General features: G+C 40.7%; 3 protein-coding genes across 3 annotated transcripts; 2 read left to right on the top strand and 1 right to left on the bottom strand.

The window, feature by feature from the left end:
- The first annotated feature begins 1,262 nt into the window (after window positions 1–1,262).
- On the top strand, window positions 1,263–11,154 carry rad21b (RAD21 cohesin complex component b). The gene is made up of 14 exons (XM_051390276.1): window positions 1,263–1,373; window positions 3,488–3,684; window positions 3,961–4,090; window positions 4,414–4,513; window positions 5,507–5,613; window positions 5,749–5,958; window positions 6,440–6,562; window positions 6,712–6,840; window positions 7,100–7,323; window positions 7,416–7,572; window positions 7,787–7,932; window positions 8,145–8,318; window positions 8,454–8,537; window positions 9,046–11,154. Exons 2-14 carry the CDS (start codon window positions 3,541–3,543, stop codon window positions 9,235–9,237), a joined length of 1,920 nt encoding a protein of 639 aa, XP_051246236.1. The 5' UTR covers window positions 1,263–1,373; window positions 3,488–3,540; the 3' UTR covers window positions 9,238–11,154.
- Window positions 10,523–13,918, bottom strand: utp23 (UTP23 small subunit processome component). The gene is made up of 3 exons (XM_051390281.1): window positions 13,449–13,918; window positions 13,179–13,353; window positions 10,523–11,740 (listed from the first exon to the last, which is right to left on the bottom strand). The coding sequence occupies exons 1-3, from the start codon at window positions 13,634–13,636 to the stop codon at window positions 11,351–11,353; spliced, it is 753 nt and encodes a 250-aa protein (XP_051246241.1). The 5' UTR covers window positions 13,637–13,918; the 3' UTR covers window positions 10,523–11,350.
- A 1,058-nt stretch (window positions 13,919–14,976) lies between these two features.
- On the top strand, window positions 14,977–25,787 carry rnf5 (ring finger protein 5). Its single transcript, XM_051390283.1, has 6 exons — window positions 14,977–15,352; window positions 20,590–20,608; window positions 22,030–22,142; window positions 22,234–22,291; window positions 22,392–22,503; window positions 23,644–25,787. Exons 1-6 carry the CDS (start codon window positions 15,126–15,128, stop codon window positions 23,760–23,762), a joined length of 648 nt encoding a protein of 215 aa, XP_051246243.1. The 5' UTR covers window positions 14,977–15,125; the 3' UTR covers window positions 23,763–25,787.
- The last annotated feature ends 8 nt before the right edge of the window (window positions 25,788–25,795 follow it).

The following is a 25,795-nucleotide window of genomic DNA, read 5'->3' as shown; positions in this document are numbered from 1 at the left end:
TAAAATGTTTATGCACAACTTTTAAGCTGATTTTTCTTTTTTCTTAGTTGTGTGATGTGTGAGAGCAGATGTGCTCCAGCAGCCTGAGGGACTGCAGTGCTCAGTCCTCTGTCAGCTGAGCTGGTTCTGGAGTCACATGAGTAAACCCAAAGGGGGGTTGAATACAGGACGGACTGGACTTGTGGTTGAAGATACTTGAAGATGTTTTGCTTCTCACCCAAGCAGGGGCAGATTTAGACAGATGGTGTAAAAATAATTAATAGACTTTAGTTCAATGAATAAAGGCCACAATTATGTAATGTTTTTTAGTTAAATATCTTAATTTGGGGGATTTTCCAAGCATATATTGATGTATGTGATTAAATCAGCATTTATTTCTGCCACCCCTTAAAGTCTCCATGCCACCCTCTTGCCACCTTATATATGTTTCTCTACATCCGCCCCTGAGAGACGAAAGTACCTTCAACCAAGTCCAGCTGCCCCCAATTCAGTGTTGAACTAGTTACTCAAATTACTCTTTTCAAAAGTAATATCATTACTTTACCTATTTCTACTGCCAACAGTAATTAGTTATACTAGTTACAGTATACTACTTTTCTGCTTCTCCCCTCAAAATTGGTAAATTGTGTCTTTTCTCCCCAGAATTCAGACTTATGACAAATAGTTTCCAGCTTTGTTTGTTAAAATCGAAGTAACAGAATATTTCCAGCTGTTGAATATGAGCGTTTCCATCTTTAAAACTACTTTCTTCCACGATTTCAAAAATGAATACAAGGATGTGATTGGATTTCAGATCAGTAGGAGGTGACAACAAAAGTAATATTGTACCTAATTACTGAAATGTATTAGTAATTAGTTACTGGGGAAAGTGATATCATTCCTGTAATACTATTACTGCCCAACACTGAACATGAGTACTGTTCCTGATGCTGTGCTTGTTCAGGCCAAACACAATACACCTATATAGGCTACAGTTCAGTATATTTGCATAGGATTTGTAAACAGAGTTACAAACGAGATTACAAATAACAAATATTCAGGTGAGATAAACATGATTACTTTTTTCTAAGAAATGATTTGAAATGAAGATCTGACTACCTCCTCCTCCACCCCTGAGGACACACAGGTGGACAGATGAGTGTGCACAGGTGCAAAGCTCAGCATCCCTCCTCCCTCTCTCCCCACATCAGCACCACTCTGCATCCTGCTGAGGCTTTCCGAACCGTCCAATCCGTCCGTCCAGGGGGGCGACGGAGAGAGGACGCCATCTTGTTTGTTTTAGTCGGAGGAAGGGGTGGGGGAAAAAAACAGCCACCACCCTCACCAGCGACACCACGGCCGGCGAAACGACAGAAGATCCAAACGGCTAACCGGTGAGTCTTTTAGTGTGTGTGTTACATGTGGAGGTGAAACTGTGTGCGTTAAAGGTGTCGGTGTCCAGAAGAAAGGTCGCTGTCTTCGCGGGGTTGAATGACAGTGGCTAACGTTAGCTTGACTGCATCATCACCTGTTGGGATACAGCGGAGAGCGTCAACGGTTAATGCGGTTCACTGTAACGGTAACGGTAACGGTCACCTCCTGCGAATGACATCAACGGTTATAAACTGCCCTGTTTTTTTTTTTTTTTTTTTTTTTTTTTTTTAATGGCTTTATCTGTGTGTAACGTTACTGACTCGTTTTGTTTTTTAGGTATAACTGTATAATAATATCTGCGTTTGGTGTAGCAGTGCAGATGTATTACAGTGCCGCAGGTACTAACGTTTCTTAAGGGTCCAAAGCAGCTGTTTATCCATCGAGGACCACAGGATGTACAGTAAAATGTAAAAGGACAAACATCCAGTACAGGGCTTGACATTAACTTTTGTCCCATATTGAATATTTTTTTAAATTCTACATAATGCATATAGTTTAATAACTTTATGTCACTTTGTTCACTCATCTGGCCCACCATAGAAGTTCTGCTTGTTGTTCTCTGAGCTTACATCTGAATAGATGGATGCAGAATAGTGGTCGATCAGTATGGGTTTGTCAATGGCCCATGCTAATGCCAATATCTGGAGAGCTGGGCAGCCGGTGGCCGATATATAATGCCAATATCAAAACAAAGAAAAATAATGATTTAATCTTTTCTACAGGAAATTCAGGCATACACCGATCAGCCATAACATTATGACCGCCTGCGCACCCTGACTGGTCTTGGCTATGCAGCCCCATATACAACACCTGTGCTCACACCTTTTATATCAGAACCAGCATTAACATTTTCAGTAATTTGAGCTGCAGTAGTTCGTCTGTTGGATCGGACCACACGGGCCAGCCTTCGCTTCACATATGCATCAGTGAGCCTTGACCCTGTCTCTGGTTCACCACTTTTCCTTCCTTGGACCACTTGAGCTGCAGTTTTAGAGATGCTCTGACCCAGTCGTCTAGCCATCACAGTTTGGCCCTTGTCAAAGTTGCTCAAATCCTCACGCTGTCCATTGTTCCTGCTTTGAGGACAAAATGTTCAGTTGCTGCCTAATATATCCCACCCACTGACAGGTGCCATGATAACCAGATAATCAGTGTCATTCACTTCACCTGTCAGTGCTCATAATGCTGTGGCTGATGTGTGTTTACAGCAGGATTAATGAGAGTTAGACACCAACTTTTTCACCACCTAACATCGTTCCACAGCAGCCACGCTAACAAGGCTGCCTGCAGTTGTGTCTGAAGACAGGATTTATCATCCTTTATTGATTACCTGCTTTTTATTGCTAATTACCGAAATCGTAACCGTTAATTTTTACATTTTTGTATTTTAAAAAGGAAGTTCATAATTTGTAGTTTATGCACACCTGAGGGTACGAAAGACTAAGATGCACTGAGCAAAGGTGGTTTTTATATGGTTACAAGCTCACACAAATTATTTACATAAAGATAGATAAGATACAGAGTGAGAGAGAAGGTCAAGTGAACTATTTACATATTTTCAGGATGTAGGAACACGCTAACCCAGAGATCCAGAGAGAGACAGTGAGAGAGAAGATCAAATAAGCCTCACACGCCACACCTGCTGACTGCCTTCACAGACGCATGAGGAGAGGTAGAAACCCCAGCGCTGTTGGCAGAAGAGCTGTGGACTGCGATTACTCTGATCAGCATGCAGGGGAATGAATTACAATATAATATATTTGAACATATTTCTCACCTTTCCCCTGATGGTACCACAGTCGCAGGGGGGCTGTTGCCATATACTCGGCAATAGCTTCTAAATAATCAATGAATTCATTCATCAGCTTGCACCCTGCTATGAACTGCTGTAACTACTCTTACTTAGTGAGTCAACCATGTCTGCATCTTCAAAGAGTCTGCTTGCAAATGCTTAGACAATACAATAAATGCGTCCTTTCAGCTGTCATGCTTTGTTTACCTATTCAGAGTTGTGATTTCAATCATATACAGCGTGGTTGTGTTTCTCCCTTTGTGTTGTTTCCTCTCTCTCCAGGCCCTGCGCCTCCCCCTTTCCCCTTTCCCTTGTGGTGAGAAGGCGTTGAGACAATGTTTTATGCCCACTTCGTGCTCAGCAAACGTGGGCCGCTGGCCAAAATTTGGCTGGCGGCCCACTGGGACAAGAAGTTGACCAAGGCACACGTGTTTGAGTGCAATCTGGAGAGCAGCGTGGAGAGCATCATCTCACCCAAGGTAATTTCTCATCGTCTTTACTTTGACAGGACATCCTATAATTACAAGGTTCTGCTAATAATCTAAATATGTCTGACTAATCCATGTAAATAACTCTTAGTTGCAGTCTTAATATCATTATTAGAAGTGTACTCTATTACTGTTTTTATTTTATGCTGAAAACACTTGATGATAGCACATCATACTGATTGGTCATGTCATGACTATATAATAGTAGCAGATTTATTTTACAGTATTATCTCTGATCCTTTCTATCTTTTTATCATTATTTTATAGGTGAAAATGGCTTTACGAACATCGGGGCATCTGCTGCTGGGGGTGGTGAGGATCTACCACAGGAAGGCCAAGTACCTGCTGGCAGACTGTAACGAGGCCTTCATCAAGATCAAGATGGCGTTTAGACCAGGTAAAGAGATTTAAGCATTGAGAAAGATAATGTTCAATTGTGTTACAGTTTTGTCTGTGGCAATACAGATTAATCACACACAAACAGGCACACATGCCAAAAGTATTTAATATTTTCTACAGTATAATTAAAACATTGTCATTGAGTTTATACGTGAGAAAATGTGGGAAAACGCATGTATGTACACCTACATGCAATACTTACAACATAAATGTATACAGTATATATACACACATCTGTTGTTATGAACTATGACTGGTTTATCCCTGCTGTTTGAGATGTGTCACATGCTGTGACCCTTTTCCTACATTGTGGTCTTTCAGGTGTTGTGGATCTTCCAGAGGAGAACAGAGAAGCAGCCTACAACGCGATCACGCTGCCTGAGGAGTTCCATGATTTTGATCAGCCACTACCAGACCTAGAGTGAGTCCTCTGTTGGTCTGCCTGGGAGAGAATACACATAAACTGAATCATACTTGTACAAAAGACACCTGTGCAAACCATGTATAAATAAAAATGGACGTAGTCTCCGTGACATCACCCATAGGTTTCTGAAGAGCTGCTGTGAAGCTCAGTGTTTCTGGTTCTGGCCGTCGCCATCTTGGCTGTCCTGACTCCGCCGGCTCCCGGTAAATCCAAGAATGGGCAAAGATGTGGAGCTGAGGTGGGCTGAATGAAGCCTGGTAGCTGAAACCAGCCACCTGTGACTTCACCCACATGGCCATGACCTTAATTATGCATAACCTAATACCTTGCAGTGAACCTTAATATAATTTAATTTGGTGAGTTATGTATAAATTGAACCCCTGTATGGGTGACACTTTTTTGTACCAGGCTGTAAACATGTTTATTTCTGCTGTAAAGTGGGGCATTATAATAAGGGGGCTTTTGTTACTTTGGCTTTATTTGTCAGCCACAGAGGTTGCCGCTTGGTGCAAACGACAATTAGACAGCCAGGGGTAGAGAGATGACAGAAATAAAATGGAGGGAGATATCAGGAATGTCATGTCAATGAGGACTTCATGGTTGGCACCTTAATCCCTAGACCACCAGGGCACAATACTTGCTTTGTCTTTTTTCTAGTATATTCCTGCGTAATGTGGAACCATTAACCATGCACTCTTTTTTAAAATGGCTCTTGCTCTTGCTCGCCACTGGCACATATAACTCATTTCTATATTCTGGGAAATGTCATTTCTAATCAAATCACTAACAAATGTTAAAAGAGACAGGACAGGTGAACTGACAAGCACATCATCACTAAATAACTGCTGGAAGGCATTCAGTATGCATCAAAGTGCAAATATATTTCAGCAGCACACTTCATCTTTTCTACTGCTTACAAAAAAAAAACATTTCAAGAGAAGTGCTGTAAATACAAGATAGATCATTGACTGTGTGGTGTGTTTTGTACAGTGATATTGACGTTGCTCAGCAGTTCAACTTGAACCAGAGCAGAGTGGAGGAGATCACCATGAGAGAGGAAGTTGGAAACCTCAACCTGCTGCAGGACAATGACTTTGGTAGGCATCTTCCTTCTAAGCATGCATGCTTTTTTTCCAGTAATGTCATGCTTGGCAGTCACATTTTAAACCTCTAGGACAGTTTGAACACATTCCACACTGTATACTGTAAAGACACACATTTCTGTTGTGCAGCTGACTTTGGTATGGACGACAGAGAGATGATGCGGGAGGAGAGTGCGTTTGAGGTGGACATCATGGGAGCGTCAGCTTCCAACCTGCTGCTGGAGGCTGAGGGTGGAACCAACCCGATGGCTGACAAGTCCAACCATCTTGAGTACGATGACCAGTACAAGGACGATTTTGGAGACAACCCCATGGAGAGCAATGAGGGAGGCATGCTGGGTAGGATCCTGTCAATTCTTAATTATAGGCATTACATACATACACAGTTTTCATCTGATTTTGACAGTAAAACTGGTTTGACATTGTGTAGCACTTTGGTTAACTGTTGTTGCTTTTAAATATTCCATAAATTTTGATTGGTTTGGATTAGATTTAATGACAGTTTCATTACATTTGTAAGTGATACTGTACAGCTCTTAACTAGTGGCTCAAGCTTGTCGTGGCTTTTAACAGAAAATGTGTTTGAAGGTTGCTGTCATCACATTTAGTGTTTTAGCAGGATCCTTTCATTTATTGTGCAGTGACTGTTATGTACTTTTGTCATTAGTAATATATTTATTTTATAAACCTCTATGTTAGCATTTACTTTTTGAATGCTGTGAATGATGCTGATTGAGTACCCCCTCTCATCTATATGAACTGTTAATTTAAGTGACCTACTTTGATTGTTATAATTGAATGACCCTATCTCTCTGTGTAGTGGACAAGCTGCTGAGTAACGAGGATGGAGGCGGCATCTTTGACGACCCTCCTGCCATCACAGAGAGTGTGATGATGCCTCAGGACCACGGAGATGATGACGACGACTTTGACGCTCTCTCAGGTTCCACAAATAACCTCAGCAGTAGACCCTGAAAAGAAGTGTTTTATGTTGTATTGCTATATGTTTGGTTATATACAACTGAAATAACAACACAGTTAACTACATTTCGTGATACGTATATCCAACATGCTGTGATTGTGTGTTGTTAGCGGGAGCCCCAGATAGTCCAGACTCGGGCCCAACTGAGCCCCTGCCAGCCATGGCAGACCAGGCAGAACAAACCACCCTGGTTCACAATGAAGAAGAAACCTTTGCTCTGGAGCCTATTGACATCACAGGTAATGCAGGTGGTTTAAGAGACAACTAACTCTCACTAAGTCCTGAGTAGAAAAGTAACTTTTCCAATCAGTAACATAATACACAAGAACACCAGACCAGATTTTTTTATAAATTAAAACTGTTTACAATTACAAAATTTAACATGTTTCTCTACAGACGAACAATGTGTTTATATTGAAACAACATTTTTGCTCCAAATATCAGAGCTGTTTGGGTTTACTGAGCTAATCCATCTCTGTCTCCCTATGGCCTGTGCAGTGAAGGAGACCAAGGCGAAGCGTAAGAGGAAGCTGATTGTAGACAGCGTGAAGGAGTTGGACAGTAAAACCATCCGCGCGCAGCTGTCTGATTACTCTGACATTGTCACCACACTGGATCTGGCACCTCCTACCAAGAAGCTGATGATGTGGAAGGAGACCGGAGGAGTCGAGAAGCTTTTCTCTCTCCCCGCTCAGCCTCTCTGGAATGCAAGGCTGCTTAAGGTAACCTCAGACACATTACAGAATGAAACTACTGTATCTATCTGTATCTTTCTCTATCGGCCTCTTTCTTTTATCCATCTCTCTCTCTCTAGATGTTTACAAGGTGTCTGACTCCACTGGTACCAGACGAGCTTAGGAAGAGGAGGAAAGGTGGAGAGGCTGACAGTCTGGATGAGTTCCTTAAGGATCTGGAGAACCCGGAGGTGCCCAGAGAGGAAACAACAGGGCACCAGCAGAGAGACATCATGGGTAAGAAATGGTTGTTATATACAGTATGGATATTTCCTTTTATTAATTTTTTTTCCTATTCTTTGGTGTGGATTGTACATGTAGTGCTTGAATTTGGATTGTTAATGGCAGTGACGATGAACTGAAACATTCAGTGTTCCGATTGCACAAACAAATACACATTTTGTCCATGTGAGTTTCTCTAACACGTGCAGTATGTCTGTTTCCCCTCCAGACCAGACCATCATGGAAGAGGCCAGTGTTCTGCAGACTTCAGCTGTGGAAGGCAGCCGGACGACGCTGGACGAGTCGGTCATGCCCCCTCCATCCTCCCAACCTGGGCTCAAACGCAAAGCCCAGGACACAGAACCAGCCCTGCCTGTGAGTACAGATGTCCCCCCTCGTAGCAAGCTCTGTATGTACTGAAGCAGATGCACACCCTTACACCCATGAAGCTTTTCCACATCTGATTTGACCAAGACTTATTTTTAATTTTTATACCCGCGACTTTCTTCTTTTCTCTGCTCTCTCTCTCTGTCCTCTCTACCAACTCCACTAACTATCTTCTATCTCTGCATCCTCTTTTTCTCTAGATGGGAGCTTTGGACCAGCAACAACAGCAACAACAGCAGCAAGGGCCCCAGCAGCTGGAGCCTTCCAATGTGGATCTGCCCCAAGAAGAAACCACTAACATCAGCCAGCTGATAGAGTTGGACCTGCTTGGCGACAAGGACAAGAAGAAGAACGATGACGACTCTGATGAAGATGTGAGATAAAAAAAAAAACTTGCACAATACCCTTTTTCATTTGTTTATTCAGAATAAGTTAACAAAGCATGGACACAAATCATTTTACAGTAGGTAGCCTTTATTAGCGTTTGTAACTGTGTTTTTCTGTGTCAGGAGGAGGAGGCGCAGGGAGGAGACCAGGACCAGGAGGAGAGGAGGTGGAACAAAAGAACCCAGCAGATGCTCCATGGCCTCCAGGTTTGTAAACTGTATGCTCACATCTTATTGGAAAAACCAGAAGGGTAGGATTGTTGCTACAAGTTAGAGGACCTTTTAAATACTGGTCAGAATGGTAAAGTAATTTTATATCTCACGTAGTTTTTTTTAGTACTGACAGAATTTTGCCTGTATTACCATGTATGAAAAGCTGGCTGCTGCTTGCTTATGTGTCTAGTCAGTGATATTGAACTCCTGTGGTTCTACATATGGCTGAAAGAGTACAAGGTACACTTGATTTCTGTATTTGATATTGTATTGAGACATTTTACATCATTTTCACTGTTATAGTTTTAGTCTTTATCATCTGCTGCTTAAAGTGAGAGCAGAAGGCGAGGAACAACGCATGCAATAATACAGTAGTTAGTATTAATGAAAAGTAAAGAGGTCACAGCCCCCCTGTTGCTACTTGAATGACTTCAAAATATTTTTTGAATGAAGTAAAATGCCAGAACCTTCCTGACTCTCCCTCTCTCTCACGTTGCCACAGAGGGTGATGGCCAAAACAGGCGCCCAGTCAGTCAGCCTGCTGGATCTGTGCAGGAACAACAACAAGAAGCAGGCAGCAGCAAAGTTCTACAGCTTCCTGGTTCTGAAGAAGCAGCAGGCGGTGGAGCTCGTCCAGGAGGAGCCGTACAGCGACATCATTGCTACGCCCGGACCTCGCTTCCACATCATCTAGAAAACACAACTTTACAGTCTGAAAAAAACCCTGCAACACAGCACTGTCTGTTAATTTAACAAACATTTTATTTATTCATTTGAGTTTGTTGACTTCGTTTTGTGTATGATGTGAGTTTTATCTTCTGTCTGCAATATTTTAATGTCAAGCAGTGGTGGGAGCAAACAGGGTCTGAATAACATGGTTGGTTTATTGAGGTCTCTTCTTGAAAAATTCCACATAGCGAGGTTGATTGCAACTCTAAACAATGGCCTTATTTCCTTTTTGTTATTATTTATTTTATTTTTTATTATCAAGACTCACTTTACAGCTAAGTTAGTGTGAAATAAGTTAAATAAAGTGGGCACTGTGTGTTCCCTTTTGGAGTTTCTGTCTACTCACTGGTGGGTTTTTTCCCCAGGCAGATGTCAAGCACTACTCTCCTTAAGAGGTTGTTGTGTTGCACTGGCATCAAAGTCAAAAGGAATCTACTTTAAGATATGTTTACAGTGGGAGACAACTGTGTTTACACAGTGAAACCTCAATCTACCATGTTACTGAGATTCATCTGTCCCACTACAGCAAGAAAAAGTTCTCATCTAATGGTTCTCATGTACTCAGATTTTAGCCAAAAGGAGCATGCACTATATCCAGTCTCTGAAAGAGTACATTTTTACAATAACTATGGTAGTGATCTGCAAACTCAACCAGCAATTAATCATTTTACTATTGTAGTGTAGCACTTTAAGCATTACAAACTCCAAATGTGTTGTTTTTGCAAATGCTTTGCTTGCATCATCAACTGTTTGCGCTTCACGAGAGTCTGAAAAAATTATAGTTCATACTACATAATAATCTTAGGCAGGGGTATGTAATGTGCTCACACTATTCTACGACACAATGCACAAAGGAAATAGGAGATGCTGGTGAAACAGCTCCAGAAACACCTCAAAACCCAGTTATTACATTTCTGCTGTCTGATTGGCTGTAGCATTCAAAAGCTGCAGTTTGATGAACATCTGACAACATTTATTGTATCATTTTTACTGTGTGGTGATTTCTTGTATACAAAGTGCATAAATTGCACTGTAATAATTAGTATAAGCATAATGCATATAATAAGTATGTACTATGGAATTGGGATACAGCTTATAAAAATTGCTTCTGAGATTCAACTTATAGATGATGTAAACATTAGTGGTCTACCAACCTCTTGCATATTCCATCCTGAAATACCCAGAAAACTACAAAATGTATTGCAGTGTTTATATTGTGTTCTTAAAATGACTTAAGTATGCGACACAGATTCAATTCATCCAGTGACCCTTTTATAATAAAGATAATCATTTAGTTACAGCTGGGAATCATACAGTATTGTATTGTCTTGATAATTAAGACTTCAGTTGTTGTGCTTAGTGTCACTTCCACAGTAACTTCTGACATTGTAAATCAAGTACTCTTTTCCATATTCATTTATTGATGTAATATATAACAAGAGAATGAATTGTTCTTTATTTATAAGTGATTTTTAATCTAAAGAATGACCTGATAAGACGATCAAGTGAAGTCTGAATGGACATATTTGTTATGGAAGTTGTCTTTTGGACTAAATTCAGTGTACAAAAAAATGCAACAGAATTTAGCAGATATATAAAAAAATCAAGTCATTGTGATGACACTTCTTCCTTGTGCATCTGCAAAGACTGAATGCATCGGTTTTCTTTGTATATCAACTTCCATATAAACTGTAATGTCTGAGTGCATCTAATATGTTCAACTATGTGCCTGTAAAAACCTGCTTTTTTTATTTTGTATAAAAGCCAAGACAAATCTTCTCACTTTACAATATCGGCATGTTTCTGAACGGTTTCAATTCCATGCCTGTTAGTCCAGGAAACTGTTACGTTTTTCAAAATAAAACAAATACCATGACAAGTATTTTTAAAAATGGCATTTTGTGTAATAAACAAAGGTTTATTCTATGCAGTAACATTGTTAAAAACAGACCAGAAGTAAATCTGCAGAGTGTAATTATTTTAGTTTGGAATTATATTAATCGTGAATATATTTGACATCTTCAAATAATATTTATGGGAGAAACAAAAATGGCTCAAGTCTCTGTCTTCCTGCTGTACTATGTATTTGTAACCACAGGAGCAGACATGTCATCTTTTTGTTTCTTGTGTCGACTTCTTTTCCTCTTCTGCCCCTGCTCAGTCTTCTTCAGTGACGGTGTCGGGACACCTTTCTTCTTCTTCTTCAGGCAGCTCAGAGGGTTAGGATTGCTCTGTTTCCTCTTCCTCTTCTTCCCCCGCCTCTCTCCATCCTTCTGGGCAATGCCCTGCTCCTCCTTCAGGCTGCGGATGCTCTGCTGCTGAGCCGGGCTGACCAGCTCTCCCAGCTGGACGGCCTGGACGTGGTCGAGGGACGTCTTGCAGGGTTTGTCCAGCACGATGGTGTTGAGGATGATGTAGAGCAGAGGAACTCCAGGGATCTTCTTCAGGCCGGCTGTTACTGTGTGGTCCTGGAGAATGCACAGATACACCAGTAGATTTGTGAGAGGGGATGCCAGATTTATACAGGTCAGTCACTTCCAATAGTTACATCAATAGTACTCCAATTGGCCCTAATTTAGTTTGTCCAAAGGAACCTCTCTTCCTAGACTTGTAAATGATTATATGACTGTTCTTTAAATGACATTTAATTGGCTTTCATTTCAGGAAGTCCAGGGGTTAAGTAGGTTGATAAATCCCCTCTTCCACATGCAGCACCCTCTGCCAGTCCCGACGGCAAAACAAATCTCTAAATCAATGATTCTCCTTGGATTAATGCCGGTAGTCATTCTTTTGTGGCTGTTTGCTCCCTGCTAAATGAGTGGTGATTTTCTCCTCTAAACCTCTCAGACTGTTTTATTTGAATAAGTGTTAGGGGTAAAACTACCAAGAAAAATATAGCAGAAGAAAAAGGCTAAATTTGAGCAGCAGAACATTATTTCTCTTGACCGTAAATATTTATTCTTAACCACCCAGGTGGGAAATCACTCCTGTAAAAACATGATTATAAGATGTAACACATTGAACATCCACAAGCTGTAGATTTACAGTTATGGTCCAGACACACAGCACAATCCCAAGGTTCATTTATTACTAGACTGTGTGGAAAATATGATCTTGATATTTATTTAGTAATTACCATAATTCTTGCCCAAACCTTTCTTTGTAAGACATATTAAGGGTTGTCTGAGCTCACTTCCACACAAATATCCCTGCATAACATGTACACAGACTCCCTACATCCATGTTTTACATACAGTAGATCCGACCAACCTTTCTATATATTTTTGTCAGTTATTAACACAAATAGTGTGAGCACTGTTCTTAAAATTCTCAGTAAGATAACTTTTCTTTACTGCTTCCCGTTCCACCAAGCATGTGCATCTTTGTATTTAAGTACCTATTAAATCAAATAAGGGAACAAGAGGTTACATTAATACCAGGGTATAATGTAATACAACATCCCTGCAATAAATACTTCCTTTATAAAGGTTATAATGTTCTGTTTGTGTTCAATGGTATAGTCATTAAGGGAGCCTGTAGTTTGTGGTGCTGTTGAACTGTATCACATTATACTGACTGGTGTTTGTAATATGTTGATCACTAGTTGAATAAACCCTTCTCCAAAACAATTTAGGATAAGATAATTGACTTAAATGACTTTATCAATCCCACACTGGGGACATTCACATGTTACAGCAGCTCCAGACAGAACACAGCAGATATAATAATAATAGAAAAACATATTAAATAACAATATAAATACAATTATAGGACTGTTGTATCACACTGCATTAGTTTTAAGTCATTTCCAGTAACTAAAATATTATTTCTCATTTTTCTTCTAGATGTGTGTGTGTGTGTGTGTGTGTGTGTGTGTGTGTGTGTGTAAGATCTCATAGTATTCACCTGTGTAGCCACAAAGTAATGGTGTGGGTTTGTCTCCTCCAGCATGGACAGCAGACACTCTGAAGCAGGGACAGGGCTCTTGAAATGTGGACATCTCCTCACCTGAAACCTCTGCAGGATGATTTTGGCTCCATACAGCTCTTTCCCCAGAGTCTCCAGTTCTTTCAGCGCACAGCTGGGCATAAAACATAGGCAAACAACGCCATATGAGATCAGACAGGATGTTTACAGTTCAACCTGTGAAACACACAGTAAGTTAAGTCTACTCACTTTGTAGTGCACAGCTGCACCTCCCCCATCAGATATTTGGGCATTTGCTCCTTGATCTGAATCTTGTTTTTCAAAGCCGCCTGACAAAAAGTTCCATCAATGAGGATCTGAAAGGGTTCCCTGAAGCTGAAGTTGAATTTGTAGAAACTTATGGTTTTCTTGGCTTGTTTCTGTCGCTTGATCTTCATGGTGGCTGATAGTGAAAGTCTCCTTTTTTTTTTTTATGTCCTCCGAAAGCCGTTAGAACCGTTAGTGACGCGGTTTAAAATGTCCGTTACCGTTAAAGTGAAGATGATTCTTCCGGTAAGATCATTTACTTGTTTTTATGGACGTCTTTCATAAAAAAAAATAAAATAATAATTATCTGTTAACTAAGCATGGGCACTTCTGATGTACACAACACGCTTGCGGTACCTACTTCTTATGACTCCGGGCGGAAACATAATACAAACGAAGGTTCCGGCTGTTGTCCCACCGTTCATTTTGTTCGGTGCGCCTTTGGGTGACTTTCAAAAAAGGCTGTAGCTGCCAATAACCGCTATTAAATACTCAATATTATTTAGAATTCATCATATCAATTATTATGTTTAGTAGATTTATCTTTTTTTGTATTTTTATGTATGTTTATATATATTTTTTTATGAAGATATATGGTATTTTTGAAATCCTCACTATTAAGTCAGTTAGTGATATGCTGTGTGGAGTCATATGCACAATTTTCTCTTCTTATCTTTCTTATCTTTATCTATTTATATTTTGAAAGTACTTTATTTTTCTGTGTGATTTTTGTGTGATTTGTATATTTGTATATTTGTATTTGTATATTTTATGCACCAATTGCACCAGGTCACAAACCTGCTTGGCAATAAACAAAATTCTGATTCTGATTATTAAAGCCCAGGGGAAGAACATTTTAAAAGAAAAAATTAAGGAAAGGAAATGATGAGATCCAAAATCCTGAGTTATATGAGTTATATGTTACATTAGAACTGAGGGATAAGTCCAAATTGTCAAGTCAAATGTACTAAGTACAGTTTGTAGGATAAGTTATGACCACAGTTTGGCTTTGTAAGTCACAAAGTTGACTTATAGACATAGACTAATAATATGTTGACATTGGGATTGTATGTTTTGATAGCTTTCTTATTACAAGAATAAGAAATAGCATCAATGTATGCATTCATAGAACTTAAAAAAAGACTCACTGTACCATAAATATTTTTAATTTTGAAACCATTATTGTTTTTTAACATGATTTGTAAGTATTTCATAATTTTGATTAACCATACCATAAAACTTTCTTCATTTTTAAACCATTATTATTTAAAAAAAAAAAAAGAAGAAGAAGAAACATTTTAACATGATTTGACATTTAAGTATTTCATAATTTTGACTCACCATAATAAAAATAGTCCTTTCTTTTTTAAACCATTATTATGATTATTATTATGATTATTATTAATATTACAACGGGGGGGTGTAATTCTCCCCGCCCCCTCGTCCCTGTTTTCCCCGGAAACGGAAGTCTTCATTCAGGTAGAGCGATAGCCGCAGCAGCAGCAGCAGCCTCGGTCTGGTGACACTTGTCGTCGCCTCTGACACTAACGTTAGCTCGGGTCAGGCCCGTGTGGGTTGGGTTGGGTGCGTTACCTTCCGTCTACTTGTGCAGTAAATATTATGGCGGCCGCGGATCCCCGGTCCTCGAGTGACGGCGGACCGGCCAGCAGAGGAGGATTCCCGGCCAGGGAGAGCAGCAACGACCGCGATGGGCCGAGCGGCGGCGGCGGCGGCGGCGGCGCCAGCGGGGAGGGCGAACGGGAGCGGGACCGGGCCACCTTCGAGTGCAACATTTGTTTGGACACTGCCAGGGACGCTGTCATCAGTATGTGCGGCCACTTGTTCTGGTACGAGACGAGGCTGGGAAAGAGGGGAGGAGGGGAGGGGGGTTAGTTTTGATGTGTGGTGGTGGTGGTGTTTGTTTTTGTGTCGGTTCAGCCCACCGGACCGGTCTGTGCGGCCTCCTTTCACCGTCGGTTTGAGTTATTTCACGGCGGATTCACGCCTTCATCAGTCGGTTGTCTCGGCATTATGAAGGAAAGATGGCTCGCTTAGCTGTTACCGGAGAGGGCGTCTGTTTGCTGTCGGCACTGTAGTTCTAAATGAAGTGTGCACATCTGCTCTGATCTTGTGAGGAATTAAAAATATGGTTTGATGTAGGTCAGAGGTCACAATAGCACACACGCACACACACACACACACACACACAGTGACTCATTAACTTTGCATGCTTCAGTTTAAACTGTCTGGTGATCATTTGCAGCTTCCACATGAGGTCCACGCTCACAGATTCACTGCAGGATTGTCCAAACATGCCACTGATGGGTTTTTGCAGTAAAGCTCAAAAGAATTAGTTGATTAACTTTTTAGTTAAACAAACGAAAAGGTGAGGATGCCCTGCCTTTCTCTGTTTTTTTAAAAAATCATTGTAAAATGGAAATTATGTCAACTTGGGCTCTGGGAATCAATTAATTGAGAAATGTATCAACAGATTCATCAATAATGAACATAACTAGTGGTTGTAGCCCTGGTAAATCTAAATTATGAGATTACAAGATGACCAATAACTTGTAAATAGTAAGTAAGAAGAAATTGCAGTACAGAAATGCCAAAGATGGTAATTTAGAAACAGTTTGATCTGAGAGAAGTTTACTTGGCTTTGTACATATCATTAGTTTAATAGATAAATCAATAATGAAATTAACTTTTTATAGCTGCATTCAGCTGTGATTCTGGTCCCTTCTCTTATCTTTATTTAAAATCAACACTTGCACAACCTTCAAACCACATTGTGTTGAAACTACACATTCACGCGGTGACGTCTTAAGGCTCATTCATGAGTTGTGATTGTTGACCGAAGGCCGTGCTCGCTCACAGGCCGAGGTTAATGTGAGATTAGGGCCGAGAGTAAAGGGATTGGGGTCAAACCTTAAGGCCATTACAATCGGTAAGAACACAGAAGAAAATGGAATGACTCTCTTACCTCGGCGACGTTTGTTTGTAGTTTTTAAATGATAATGATCTGTGCGGTTGTGCGTGTGTGTGTGTGTTTTGGCTACAGAAACAGAGTTTAAGGAAGTAGTAGGGGACGCTCCTGCTGCCCACAAGGGAAGTTCATAAACAGTGATTACAGATGTTAGCAAGGTTTTGTTTTTTTTTTTTTTTTTCTTACTCAACAGTAGCAATTTGGCAAACACCCCAAAGAAGCTAAAAAAATGTATTTAGCAGCATAAAGCAGTCATGTATAAGATATCATATACTTTGACCTAAAGCCCAAAAGATACAAGACATGTCATAGGGCCCTGCACATGTTTATTAATTGTTACCCTCAAACCCTTTATTTGAAATAATAGCATTTTCTGGCAAGGCTGCAAAATTAAAGCATTAAAAAAAATGACTTTTTGCCTAACTAAAGAAGTAAACTATGACTGACAGCACTCAGATTTACAATAAAGTGTGTCTTTCCAACCCTAAAATAAAGACTGAGCTGGAGCACAGACAGTGTTAAGATCAGTGGACAGTAGATTGTTGTTGTAACAGGTTAATGTGAGTACTTTCTGTCTAATCTACGAGGATTAAATTGACTGTTTTTTCTTTAAGGAATACATCCAACAAGTACCAGACCACTGTGCCAGGGGCCTGAAAAAACTTATTTTATTAGGGAACAGTGCAGGAATCTATGTAAATAATAGTATTTTACTGTTGATTTATTTACTGTTTGATCAGGATTGTCTGTCTGTTGAACTCGTCTTACAGCTACACGTGCAGTTGCTATACAATCTGAAGCTCCTGTGTAGTGGGCTGATGTAACTCAGTTGCCATGTTACCTGTGCATGTGTCCCCCCCCCCATCTTCTGTGTAACGTGATGAAACCGTGATGATGAAACTGTTGGCAAGGACGAAAGGTGTTGACGTCAGATCACCTGCCGCAACTTCAAACCGAAATTGGCACTTAATTGCTTATTAATGGCCTTTTTTCTATTAGAATAATGCGTTTAACTCCTAACCCAACGATTATTCAGCTGTACATAAAGTGAGTAGACTTAATCTGACATTTCTTCATTAGTCCAGTTGCAGCAAAACAACTGCATTTGTTGACAAAATGTTTCATAACTGTGAGTCAGTATCACTTTTCTAGCACCAGACACTCAAACTGTTGTTTACTGGTACTCAACTTGCATTTTACTCTCCATTGTGTTGAAATATGATTTTAGTTTGAAATTTGAAGCATCAGAAAGGAGGTTGAGAAAGCAGCCCTGGTTATATACTGCACAGGGATGATTTGTTTGAAAGAGACATTAATGTCACCTAAACACTTTGAGGTTAATTAGCGGGTGACAGCTTTACAGTCCCCGACTCAGAGTCCACCTGAGGAGACTTGTCTGGCGGCGTGAGGGAATTTTCTCCACTGGGGACTGAATGAGAGCTCCTCGTGTTGGAATTAGAAATGGATAAAAGTGAGAGACAGAGAGAGAGAGACGAATTCAGCCACGTTAATACCATCCAGCAAGTCTGACTGGAAGGTTTAGAAAAAGAAGTTTAGGTGTGTTTAGTGAAAGTGTTTGCATAATGTAAAGCCTACAAGATACACAGTAATCTTTGAGTTAAACCCCAAAGTGGTTTAAAGTTGTTGCATAAGTCAATTGTGTACAGGGTGGTTTTATTTTCTTAAATTATTTCAATTATTTGCTGCTTCTCTCTGTTTTATATGACTTTAATCTGAATATCTTTGGATTTTTGACTGTTGGTCAGACAAAATAAGACCTCACCTTGGGCTTTAGGAATTTGTTATGGATATTATATAATTTTATAGAGAAAATTATGAATTTAAAACATAATTGTCAGAAAATAACTGATAGGACAGCAGTCGGTAACATGCAGCCAGACTCTCCCACTGCTGCTGTTGACATTTTAGATAAAGCTGTCTTGCCTAGAAAAACAAACGGTTGCGTTTACTGAAACATTATTGCAGTCTATGTTACTAAACACCTGATGAAGATCAGAGAGGAGTAACTAGACAGTAATCCGGTCCAGGATTATTTCTTTCTTTCGTCCGTGTAATGGGTCTCACATAATGGAGTTTGTGCGAACACTCTACAGTCAGGCTTCGCTGAATGGTTGCTGAGCCTCTTATTGGAAATTAAGCAGTTATTGTCAGGTCACAAGAGCTCGGCTATACGTGTAGCCACATGTTAAATCGGAGCTGAATGGGTTGTGCTGTAACTTAGGCCTTTCGCTTTGTTTAGCTGTGTGTATCCACAGGAATGCCATTCTCAGCAGCAATCTGATAGCTGGTATTACTCTGATACTGTACAACCCTGAACCTGTGTGTGTGTGTGTGTGTGTGTGTGTGTATAAAAGCCTGCAGATTGACACAAGGTCATGTTTTGCTTTAGGGTTTCTTTGGCTCAACTTGTTAGTTTGTTCATGTTCATGTCGAGGCGTTTGGTAGGGCCCTCCTGAGGCAATGAGGTTTTGAATGTTTTTTGTTTACGAAGCACTCGGAGGGTAGAAAACAAGTCCTGCCTGTTCCTCCGCATGACCTGAGTTATCTTTCTGTTGAAGTTTCTCTCTGACAGAAGCATATAGACGGAAAGAGAAAGTCGAAACAGACTGGAAATAAATAGAAAAAGAGTAGTTTTTAGCTACATATTGAGTGAAACATTAAACCCCACTGGTTCTATTTGTTGCATCCACATATGCCATGAAGCAGTTTTATGTGCTGCGTTTCCAGCCAACAGGGAACTCAACATTTTCCGACTCCCTAATAGAAAAAATACAATGGAACGCCACTCAAAAGTTGGAGCTCCTATTCCTAAACTCTCCAAGTCTAAAAGTCCCATAAAATAATGGCATCTGTTACTTCATGCATCTGTTTCATTTATATGTGCAAGGAGGCTGCACTGCTGAGAGCTTTAATTTAAGTACACTTGCCAAAGAAACATCACTCTGTCGCGGTCGGCCATGTTTTTTGGTTGACGTTTGGCGTGGTGCACCTGGACCGCTCGGAGGTCAGAAGTTGTACATTTCAACTGGGAAATTCTGACGTCCGTCTTTGACTTGAACGCAGCATTAACTTGTGAAAGGAGCTCTGCTTGCTTCTGTGTGTAGATGAACTGCTTTATCTGCTGCGTGCTTTAATTAACTGAGGTCAAAACTAAGCTCAGAAAACGTTTTAATATTTAATATCTGATGCACATATATTGCTTATATACTGTGGTGCAGGATTAAGTGTGTGCTGGCTATAAAACACAATAAACTCACACAGTCTCCATTCAAACTGGAAAATACAACGTTACACTTTCTCAACCATAAAACACACTTGTGAAACTATTCTGACCTCTCTTATATCCGACCTCCCTCTCACTCCTCTCCCACTTTACACAACTCCTGTCCCCGGGCATGTCCTCATCTCCTCCGGAGTCAGAGTCCTGGTTGGAGCCGCTGTGAATCACCTTGTTACTGTATTTCCGGCCGTCAGCCTAACAGGAATAAACCCTTAAATCGACCTAGTCAGCATTTGAGGAGGAAGTGAATGACTCTCTCACTAGTTGAAGTTGCAGAGGAGTTGATGAAGCTCGTGGTCACAGCAGGGTTGAAAGGGGCTTTTGAAAACAGTTCATAACTATAAAAAGTCGAAATAACCCACTGTGTTCGGAAAAAGTCTCATTGCTTGGCACAAACTGATGTGCCCCCCCCCCAACCAAACCTGCATTCTGCATCCTGCACTCCCACAATGCAGCAGCGGGTCGGCCTGGCCGGCAGCCTCACAGGCAGAACTCGGCTCGCAGCTGACAACAGATGGAGCCAATTAATATTAACGATGGGGAGCAGGGACGAGTTTAATCAGCCACCTCGTTAGGAACAGGTTGTTCTAGCCGGGTGGGCTTCCATAGGTGGGAGATTCACAGGTAACAAAGAAAATCTGACTTTGATACAGATTAGAAATGTGATCCAGTAATGTTGGCGCTGCTATTGGAGCAAGCAGATGTCAGATATTTTTAAGAGAAGGGAGTTGTTGTGAGAATGCAAATTAATCTTTTGTCTCTCTCTCTCTCTCCCTCCCCCACCCCCCTCCCTCCAGCTGGCCCTGCCTTCATCAAGTGAGTATTTCCTCTCTCACGCCACGTTTTGCTTTGTGATCCTCGCTGAAGGCCCTGCAAATGTTTTACTGTTCTGACTGATTAGATTTCTACTTTGGTTGAAGTTGGGGGGGATTGTGAGCTCGCCCAAACTCTATGCAGTAATAAATGTTGGGTATAATGAAACTATTAGTTAGTTGACAGAACATAAATCAACAATTATGTGGCAACCCCCCCCCCAACATCAACAGGTTGGAATATTGTAAATTCTCCTGCAACTATTCTGATAATCAATTAATCGGTTGTTACTTTCCAAACAAAAACACTAAACATTTGTTGTTTCCAAACTGGATTTTGCCCTGTTGGTCAGACTACAAAATATCTACAAAATATCTAAAAATTTTTTTTTTTTCCCCCAAAAAAAAATTTTTTGAAAAAATTAAATTAATTTCTGGGAAACTGATAGGGCATTTTATTATTTTCTGACTTTACAGATATTGTGAACAGATTTCAGTGCGAGCTCCAAGCCAGCTTCATATCTCAGAACGGTGTCTGTCACCTGTTAATTTACACAAACAGAAACCTTCCCCAATGTTATACAGTACCACACAATGGCACAGTGAGGAAGATGTCAAACGGGGTCTTGCACATGCCCACACAGTCCTGAGAGGAGGCCTCTAATCAGACACAAGTGAAAGCACATGTGTGAGTGGGCTGTTGCTGAGTGGGGTCCTTTAACGTTGCCTCTGGCACTCAGCAAGTTCACCTAATGAGCAGGATGTAACCTCAGCATGGAAACTACACCTGTCAGTTGACTTAGTGCAGCTTAAACATGCTAATGCACTTAATGCGTCTGTTTACTGCAGCTCTTTAACATGTAGAGCTGTACGTTGCTCTCAGTATAGTAGCATAAGCACTACGCAGATTCAATAAAGAGTCTCGCAGCCGTATGCTGTAAATGACAGCACTGTTAATCTGGAGTGAAGTTTTTGTTGTGAATGGGCTTTAAGGCCGATGTGCTTCAGGAAACATTCACAAGGCACAAGACTACTGCAGACTTTGTTTCTAGTCACGAAGATGCAGACATGCAACGTGAACATCTCACATTTACCCCTTAACAGTGCGATTTTATTCTCACTGGAACAAGTTGCCTTTCATTTTTAATATATTTTTTTTAAAAATGCCAACAAATGCCTAAAAACATTGCAACTTTTTAGAAAAGCTGCTGGTAAATTATGCATTTTAGGCTGCAACAATCCCTAAAAAAAAGCCCCTCAAAATCCTGGAGAGACTGCCTTTTTAGGAAACTTTAGCTGTTAGTTGGCTTTGAACCCAGTATTCAGACAGTAAGGCTTTGTTTGTTTCAAGAACACAGCAGAAAGAGGTTTATCTCGTCTGTTCTAAACATTTTGACATCTTTGTTCCTTCGTTGCTCCTCTCAGTGGTTGGAGACGCGGCCCAGCAGGCAGCAGTGTCCCGTCTGTAAAGCGGGCATCAGCAGAGAGAAAGTCATCCCATTGTACGGCAGAGGGAGCTCCAGCCAAGAGGACCCCAGGTACCCCAGGAGTGTTTGCATCTGTGTGTGAATTCAATAGCGAATACAATAGCCTTATGATCACCGACTGACACTTTCTGTCGCTGTTCAGGTTGAAAACTCCACCTCGGCCTCAGGGACAGAGAACAGAGCCAGAGAGTAGAGGCGGGGTGAGCGAATCAACCCATTTCTCATCCTGATTTACAATAATTTATTTTTTATTCTTTTGAGGTTGTTAAACTTTATCCCTGTTTTTCTGTCTGTGTACAGATGTTCCAGGGTTTCGGAGACACTGGCTTTCACATGTCTTTTGGCATCGGTGCTTTCCCCTTCGGCTTCTTCACCACAGTCTTCAACACCAACGATCCCTTTCACAGAGCAGGTAAACACATAAGGACCTGACCTAATCATGTTCACAAAACCAGCCCTAGAGGGTCTGAGGGGCCCTGAGAGGTCCCAGGTTGTCTGTGTGGCAATAACTTTGTATTGATGTGATTATTAAGTTTGTTTGTTAATGGTGCGTAATTACCAAACAGTTACAAACTAAAATTGTAAATATGTTATGGTGGCTCCTGCATTTTTACCCAACTTTGTGGCCCTGTCTTTTAAAAGGGTAGCTGTGTTAAAATCTAGTTTTAATATAGAAAAAAATATGCAGAGCCTCACTAGCAAGAAGAGAATTTAAACATTTTAATTTTGGAGCTTTTTAGGTGGGTCTGTGAGTGTTTCAGGTCTCTCTTGTAAAAGTGACAGTGACAATTAAAATTCAAGTTATAATAGTATCAAGTGATAATCAAAAGTAGTGTAGTTGATATTATGTTTACATGATACATATCGAACAAACTAACAGACATACAGTAGTGTAGAGACACCGGTTAGTCTCTGGGCCATTGTCCTTTCCCCTGCAGCTGACTCTCAGACGCAGGCTACCAGCTTCACTGTGGCTAACTTTATTTATGTCCTCTATTTATATCCTCTTTCCTGCTCCTGCCGGTAGTTGATATGGACATCCAGATTCAGGCAAACTAACTAAATTCTAACTCAATTTTTTGTGATTTTAACTGTTATTAATACCATCAGTCCCTCCAGGATTTGTTGCGATTGCATTATTCTAGAACTGCAAACTAAGTACTGCATTATAGGTCTCTGGTTATACCGTTACGAAAAATGAATCCAGGCCTTCCAGCCAACCATAATCCAGACTTTTCAGTGACCATGTTTATAAATGATTTATTTAATTATCTTATAATCTTATAATAAAAAATCTGGACCTACTTAATAAATAATTGTTGGTCTTATTGTTGCTACTGGTTGTATGTCACTCTGAGAAATGCAGTCTTTTATGGTGTTAAGATAATAAAACCCCTGTGATTGGATGATTCGGATTATTAGTGGGGGTAAAAAGCTCCATCTAAGCACAGCTGTTACCCTCAGGTGATGTGATTAGGAGTACAGATGCAAACACATTATCCCCTGAGACACTGGTCTAATAACCTCTCCCATTCATCTCCACCCCCATTAGACCAGTATGCAGGTGATCACCAAGGCAACGGTAACCTCAACAACGGCAATAACAACTGGCAAGACTCCCTCTTCCTGTTCGTGGCCATTTTCTTCTTCTTCTGGCTGCTGAGCGTGTGATGGAGCCCGGACAGGGATGGATGGATGGATGGATGGATGGATGGATGGATGGATGGACGGACGACCGGGAGGGAGGAGTGCAAACAAAAACAAACTCACTCTCACACACTTAACCCGAGCCACAGACACGCACTCATTTTATATTTCCTATCAGGTACTAACTTGGGAGACAAAATGGAGCATTTGTGTTTGATTTTCCAAAAACATGAAATACAGGAATTTATGGTTTTCTCCTGGCAAAGGCCGATTCACTTTAGGATACTCAGTCCCACCCGCTCTGTTGATTTTGTTTATGCAAGAAATAACCCCTCCCCACTCTCTCTACATGTACCTGTAGATAAATGCACAGAAATATAAAGTTTAAGGGGCTCACTGTTGGGGGTTCAGAAACAGTATTACTAGTTTAGGGTGAGCTTTGTAAAGGATCTTTTTTTCTCTCTCTCTCTTCGGTGTCGAGCTGCAGAAAAAGAGGGTGGGTGGAGGATAATTAGGGGCAGTGACTAATTCTGTTTTGGTTTTTCACGTCCCTCCTTGAAGGACTCCTTGGTGTATTTCTTAAATGGAGGGAGGGAGGCGCGTTGTGGAAGGGGGGTTAAAACACGGATAACGTAGTGGTTGTTATAGCAACTCCATCTTACTGTAAAAGGCCAAAGCGCGGTGGATCGGTCACGTAAGATGTGGGGGTGAAAAATGTAATTGAATTATGTTCCTGTTTACAGTTTCCTCGTGAAAAGGAACAAGTACTCCTAGAATTTGCGACTTACACTCGAAAACAGACAGAAATAGCATAGATGGATGCATTTTTTCTTTTTATATACATTTGTCTTAACAAAAAAACTGCCATTGCACTGTGAAGTCATTTGTGGACGGAGCTGTCCTGAAGATAGGAGTGTGTATGTGTATGTGTGTGTGTGTATGTGTGTGTGCTGGTGTTGAACCACTTGTTGCATCTTTCCCCACAAAGCTGTACAAACGTAGATGGATGTACTGGTTTTTTAAAATGGCCAGTTTGGGAGATTTTAGCATCAAGTGACTTCAGGGTAATAAAACCAGTCTGACACACGCAGTTTAATGACAGAGCAAACTGTCAAGAGAGCTTGTAAAGTGGCTCGATGAGACGCTAACCAGAGTCGATGCCGTGTAACAAGTGTGTATAATCCTTTCAATTAGACGTGGGTGTGAAATGGTCAGCACACTAAGAATTTACAGGAATGACAAACAACAGTTCGAGGAACTTTCCGTCAGTTAACTTTTTTTATTTTTTTTCCTGACTGTATGCGTCTGAGTGAGTGTGTATACATTATATATTTGTATATATGAATATTGTAAATGCCGTTTTTACGTGTTTTCTGAGTGGATGACCAGCCGTGGAGAGAGGATGTGCGAGTAGGCGTCAAGATGCTTTTGTAAAGCGAGATCTGGTTCCTGGTTTTCATTAATTCCTTCCCTTCTACTCAAGAAAAACGCTTGCAGCCCAAGTTAAATCACTCTTCTGCCAACCTGTCCTATTAATTTAAATAAATGTAATGAGTGCAAAAAAAAGTCTGTCCTTCCCTGCTTATGTGATTTGATATGAGGATACTGACGATGATTTAGCTGACTTGTTCTCGCTTGACTGACAGTGCACACTAAAAATCCTGTTTTGTACTGTGTGACAACTGTGAAGCAAGAAGTGCTTTAAAAAAAAAAAAAAAAAAAAAAAAGACCAAGATTCAGCCTGTTCTGTGGCTTTGACTTGGAGATTCTCAATTTGAAAGTGTTCTAGTCTTGGATTAATCCGTGTGCATCTGAACTAGGATACGCCTAATGAATCGGTTTATTATTCACACCAGGGTCAGCGGGAGTTGGACAAGATGGCTGCCAGGGCTTGTCATTTCTTGCTTACTTGTCTGTTCAAGCTACACTTTGTATTATTGAGGCTTATGTGACACTAAAACAAGTGATGGAAGTCTACTGACAGACTAAACCTGGAGACATCGTGCAAAACCAAATGGTCTAGGAGATTAAAACTTGATAAAACACTGACTGGTCTT

This window comes from Dicentrarchus labrax, unplaced genomic scaffold, assembly GCF_905237075.1.
Source record: "Dicentrarchus labrax unplaced genomic scaffold, dlabrax2021, whole genome shotgun sequence".
NCBI lineage: Eukaryota > Metazoa > Chordata > Actinopteri > Moronidae > Dicentrarchus > Dicentrarchus labrax.
This window is presented reverse-complemented; position numbering and strand designations above follow the sequence as displayed.

Excerpts from the sequence above, each read along its gene's own strand:
- rad21b (XM_051390276.1), top strand. The coding sequence starts at position 3,541 with ATGTTTTATGCCCACTTCGTGCTCAGCAAACGTGGGCCGCTGGCCAAA. Across the intron at positions 4,091-4,413 it reads CAAGATGGCGTTTAGACCAG|GTGTTGTGGATCTTCCAGAG; the intron begins GTAAAGAGATTT and ends GTGGTCTTTCAG. Across the intron at positions 5,959-6,439 it reads CAATGAGGGAGGCATGCTGG|TGGACAAGCTGCTGAGTAAC; the intron begins GTAGGATCCTGT and ends CTCTCTGTGTAG.
- utp23 (XM_051390281.1), bottom strand. The coding sequence starts at position 13,636 with ATGAAGATCAAGCGACAGAAACAAGCCAAGAAAACCATAAGTTTCTAC. Across the intron at positions 13,354-13,448 it reads GTGCAGCTGTGCACTACAAA|CTGTGCGCTGAAAGAACTGG; the intron begins GTGAGTAGACTT and ends TTTTATGCCCAG. Across the intron at positions 11,741-13,178 it reads ATTACTTTGTGGCTACACAG|GACCACACAGTAACAGCCGG; the intron begins GTGAATACTATG and ends TGCATTCTCCAG.
- rnf5 (XM_051390283.1), top strand. The coding sequence starts at position 15,126 with ATGGCGGCCGCGGATCCCCGGTCCTCGAGTGACGGCGGACCGGCCAGC. Across the intron at positions 22,143-22,233 it reads TCCAGCCAAGAGGACCCCAG|GTTGAAAACTCCACCTCGGC; the intron begins GTACCCCAGGAG and ends GTCGCTGTTCAG. Across the intron at positions 22,504-23,643 it reads CGATCCCTTTCACAGAGCAG|ACCAGTATGCAGGTGATCAC; the intron begins GTAAACACATAA and ends CACCCCCATTAG.